Source organism: Sinocyclocheilus rhinocerous, unplaced genomic scaffold (genome assembly GCF_001515625.1).
Source record: "Sinocyclocheilus rhinocerous isolate Xijiao unplaced genomic scaffold, SAMN03320098_v1.1 scaffold878, whole genome shotgun sequence".
Lineage (NCBI taxonomy): Eukaryota > Metazoa > Chordata > Actinopteri > Cypriniformes > Cyprinidae > Sinocyclocheilus > Sinocyclocheilus rhinocerous.
The window spans coordinates 20,921-24,570 of record NW_015664312.1 but is presented as its reverse complement, the minus strand read 5'-3'; the positions used below and the strand labels follow the sequence as shown (position 1 = coordinate 24,570).

The 3,650-nt window shown below is 36.1% G+C and overlaps 2 protein-coding genes across 5 annotated transcripts in view; both read left to right on the top strand.

The window, feature by feature from the left end:
• The window catches only part of LOC107730080 (anoctamin-1-like), a 43,066-nt gene extending 42,136 nt beyond the window's left edge, over positions 1-930 (top strand). For all 4 annotated transcript variants that reach the window (XM_016540812.1, XM_016540813.1, XM_016540811.1 and 1 more), the window contains 2 exons: positions 413-470; positions 777-930. In XM_016540812.1, coding sequence (XP_016396298.1) covers positions 413-470; positions 777-881 — 163 coding nt within the window. In that variant the 3' untranslated portion in view covers positions 882-930. The remainder of the gene's footprint in view (positions 1-412; positions 471-776) is intronic.
• A 789-nt stretch (positions 931-1,719) lies between these two features.
• Positions 1,720-3,650, top strand: part of LOC107730059 (anoctamin-1-like) — a 4,304-nt gene continuing 2,373 nt past the window's right edge. Inside the window, exons 1-4 of the mRNA XM_016540791.1 lie at positions 1,720-1,726; positions 2,107-2,159; positions 2,750-2,934; positions 3,049-3,154. Of these exons, the coding sequence (XP_016396277.1) occupies positions 1,720-1,726; positions 2,107-2,159; positions 2,750-2,934; positions 3,049-3,154 (351 nt within the window). The remainder of the gene's footprint in view (positions 1,727-2,106; positions 2,160-2,749; positions 2,935-3,048; positions 3,155-3,650) is intronic.

The window sequence follows — 3,650 nt, the reverse complement described above, 5'->3', positions numbered from 1 at the left end:
TAACCCATGGCAGAAGCAAGCTTCCATAAACACCAGCTGAGACCAGCATACATTTCTGTTCCCCTCCATGCTGGTTCATGCATAATAGTACTGGCTTGGATCCTGATTGTTCACTGGCCAAAAAATGCTGGTCTACCTGATTGACCAAGGAATTCTTGCTGAGTAGACTGTGAAGAAGCTGGGTGGAAACACTAAAACATAAGCATTAAAAAGCACAACATACATGTGACATACAGTATGCTTCTGACCAATATAATATTGCTCACTAGGTTGTGGAACAGAGCTACCCCCAATCCCCCTACCTCCCCTTTAGGGTACATTTACTGTAATGTCTGTTTTGTTAATCTCCACTTGCATTTGTGCAGTAGCTGATAAACTCAGCTCTTGACCTTCTTCTATCCAATGCCTCCAGAATCATTGGACGTCCTGGCAAATATATCTACGTTATGGGGTCTTACCGGATGGAAGAGGTACATATCTAGTATTCAGCTTCCTCCTTTTATGTGTGTGCCAGTGGCAGGTGGTGCTTTTCAAGAGCGGGGAGGCATAAACTGTTAAATGTATTTTTAGTTGGTCTCACTGACCAACTGGTGTACATGTGTATGTATAAGCTAAATTCATCCTATTCTTGGAGTCTTGTAACCACATCATCATATGAAAAATAACTTGACAGATTGTCCTAGTTACCTCAGTCCTGATGACTAACACTTTCGGAGGTGTGTAGCCAGTCAACTCCATAGTAACTGATTGAAATCTCTCTCTGTTTCACCCTGCAGTGCGCCCATGCCGGCTGTCTGATGGAATTGTGCATTCAGCTCTGCATCACCATGCTTGGCAAACAGCTCATCCAGAATAACCTGTTTGAGATAGGCGTTCCGTGAGTACATACAGCATAGCGAACACCTTCGTAGATGTAGGATAGATCTGATAGATTCCTACTGTGCATTATAGGTGTGGTGGACATTTCTAGACATGATTGCTTTAGGGAATAATTGTACTTTGACTAGAGCATTATAAATACCTTGCATGATCCTTTTTTCATGAAATGACTTTGCTGACCTTTTTTTGTGTCTTGCTTGCAACTACATTTGACCTTGCTCTTGGACAAATGCAAATATACTGGATTGTAAGCACATCTCAGGCAAATGGTAAAGCAAATATATGAGCAGGTCCAAACAGAATCTGCAAACTTTTTCTGAGTCTGATGTCACATGTCACAATTTCCCAATCCAAATGCTCTTTCAGATCCCAAAAGCAACTCACGTTGTGCTGTACTACCAAAAAATCATGATCCTACCCTTTATTTCGGTAGCGAAACCTCAGTTGGTCAGATTTATAAAATTCTCAAATCTATTAAAAGATTGATGTCCTGGATGCTACAGCATTCAAATGAAGTTTAAATAATGTATTATTAATATATGTAAAAAATTATATATATATATATACAACAAAAATTATTAATCTCATCCCAAAGTTTATCTCAGTTACTATGAGGTTTTAACTTTGAATATATGATGGTTTAAAAAATTTTTTTTTTTTTTTTTTGCGTGTGAATTTTGTTCTACGAACTAAAATTCAACAATATACAATTTTTTTTATACAATTTAAAATATATACGGTATATATATAATAGCTGTTGGATAAAGCAACACTATAAGCTACCACTGGCAGTCATCAACTATATGATAAAGGTAGATTTTAACTAAAGGTTTGATCTTCATGTCAGGTCAGTGCATATTCATAATTCATATTGATATCAGGGCAAGCTGTCACATGTAACAATCTTCCCTATAAGTTTTGTCAAAACTTTATCACCACCTAGTGGTATTATAATGTAATACGTGTTTTTTTGTGACTCTCACAAAACCTGTCATGTGGTTATATCAAAAGGATTTTTTTTTCTTAAACATTTTTTTCTTATATTTTGATTTAAGGATATAATTATACTTAAGATTTTTTTTCCTTAGATTAGATTTTGCTTAAAGAAAAATAAAGTGTATTTTATTCACTTTCAAGACAAATAAGACAATCATGGCATTAGTGACTTTAAGTATAACTACATTTAAAATACAAATATGTGTAATCTTATGTTTCTTTGTCTTCCAGGAATCTGGTACACTCTTCTCAGAGGACTCAGTAAAGTGGCTGTCATTGTTAATGTAGGTTTTTAATTCCATGTGTTTGTTCTGTAACAAATTAGTGCTGTACCTGTGATGTACTGTATACTGCCGAGCATTGAAAGTAATTATTAGTGGCAAGCATCACTACTAATATTATTCCTGCTCAGATTTACTGTACATTTTTCAAACGTAAGCAATAATCCTTGGGGAATAACTCCCTCTGCAAAATTTGTGCTGTGAACATGAGTGATACCTTCAATCATCCACCTGTTGAGCAGAGGTGTGCTATTACCTTTCTGAGCAATCTGACTGATGATTTTCAGCTGGTGGATGATAAAACAGGTGAAAGAAATCTCACACAGGGCCAGTTTACAAACACACCCAGCACACCCTAACAAACTCATTACCAAGGTTTCTGTGAACATGAGTGATACCTTCAATCATCCACCTGTTGAGCAGAGGTGTGCTATTACCTTTCTGAGCAATCTGACTGATGATTTTCAGCTGGTGGATGATAAAACAGGTGAAAGAAATCTCACACACAGGGCCAGTTAACAAACACCCAGAACACCCTAACAAACTCATTACCAAGGTTTGGTGAGAGCTAATCCTATTGTGTCACTCTTCAGGCATTTGTGATCGCATTCACCTCTGACTTAATCCCACGCCTGGTCTATCAGTACATGTACAGTCCAGACGGGACTCTTCATGGCTTTGTCAATCACACCCTTTCATACTTCAATGTTAGTCACTTCCAGCCTGGCACAGAGCCCATGGAGCCAATGCATCTGGGATATAAAGTGGAGGTTTGCAGGTACTTGGTTTGTTTTGCACTAAAGAGTCTTTCTTTTGTGTGTCTGGCTGATTTTTCTAATGTGGTGTATGACTGTGTATTATATTCATAATGTTTACATAATGTTATCCACAGATATAAGGATTACAGGGACCCTCCATGGTCTGCTACGCCATATGAGTTCTCAAGAGAATTCTGGGCCATTCTGGCGGCCCGATTAGCTTTCGTCATTGTCTTTCAGGTCGGTCAAAACCTAATTCATAAAATACCAACTTTTTTGATTGCTGATCAATGATGAATTTTTACAAAGAAATGTCCAGATCATAATTTCACCTCAATAATAATAATAATAATAATAATTTGTTGTTGTTGTTTAATTAGAAAAAAGAAAATTAATTATATTTCATTTAAATTATTAAAATGCTCCTAACTCATAATTCTCACATTATTATAAAGTGGAAAATCTCATTTTCATTACTGTAATACACCAAAAACATCATCCTGTCCATATGCCCATTTTAATAATTTGTGACAATTATTAAAATGGGTATAAATTAATTTCAGCTACTACCATGATGAGTGTTATTTTAGTATACAGTGTGTATATGTGTATATACTGTGTGTGTGTGTGTATATATACAGTGGGTACGGAAAGTATTCAGACCCCCTTAAATTTTTCACTCTTTGTTATATTGCAGCCATTTGCTAAAATCATTTAAGTTAATTTTTTTTCCTCA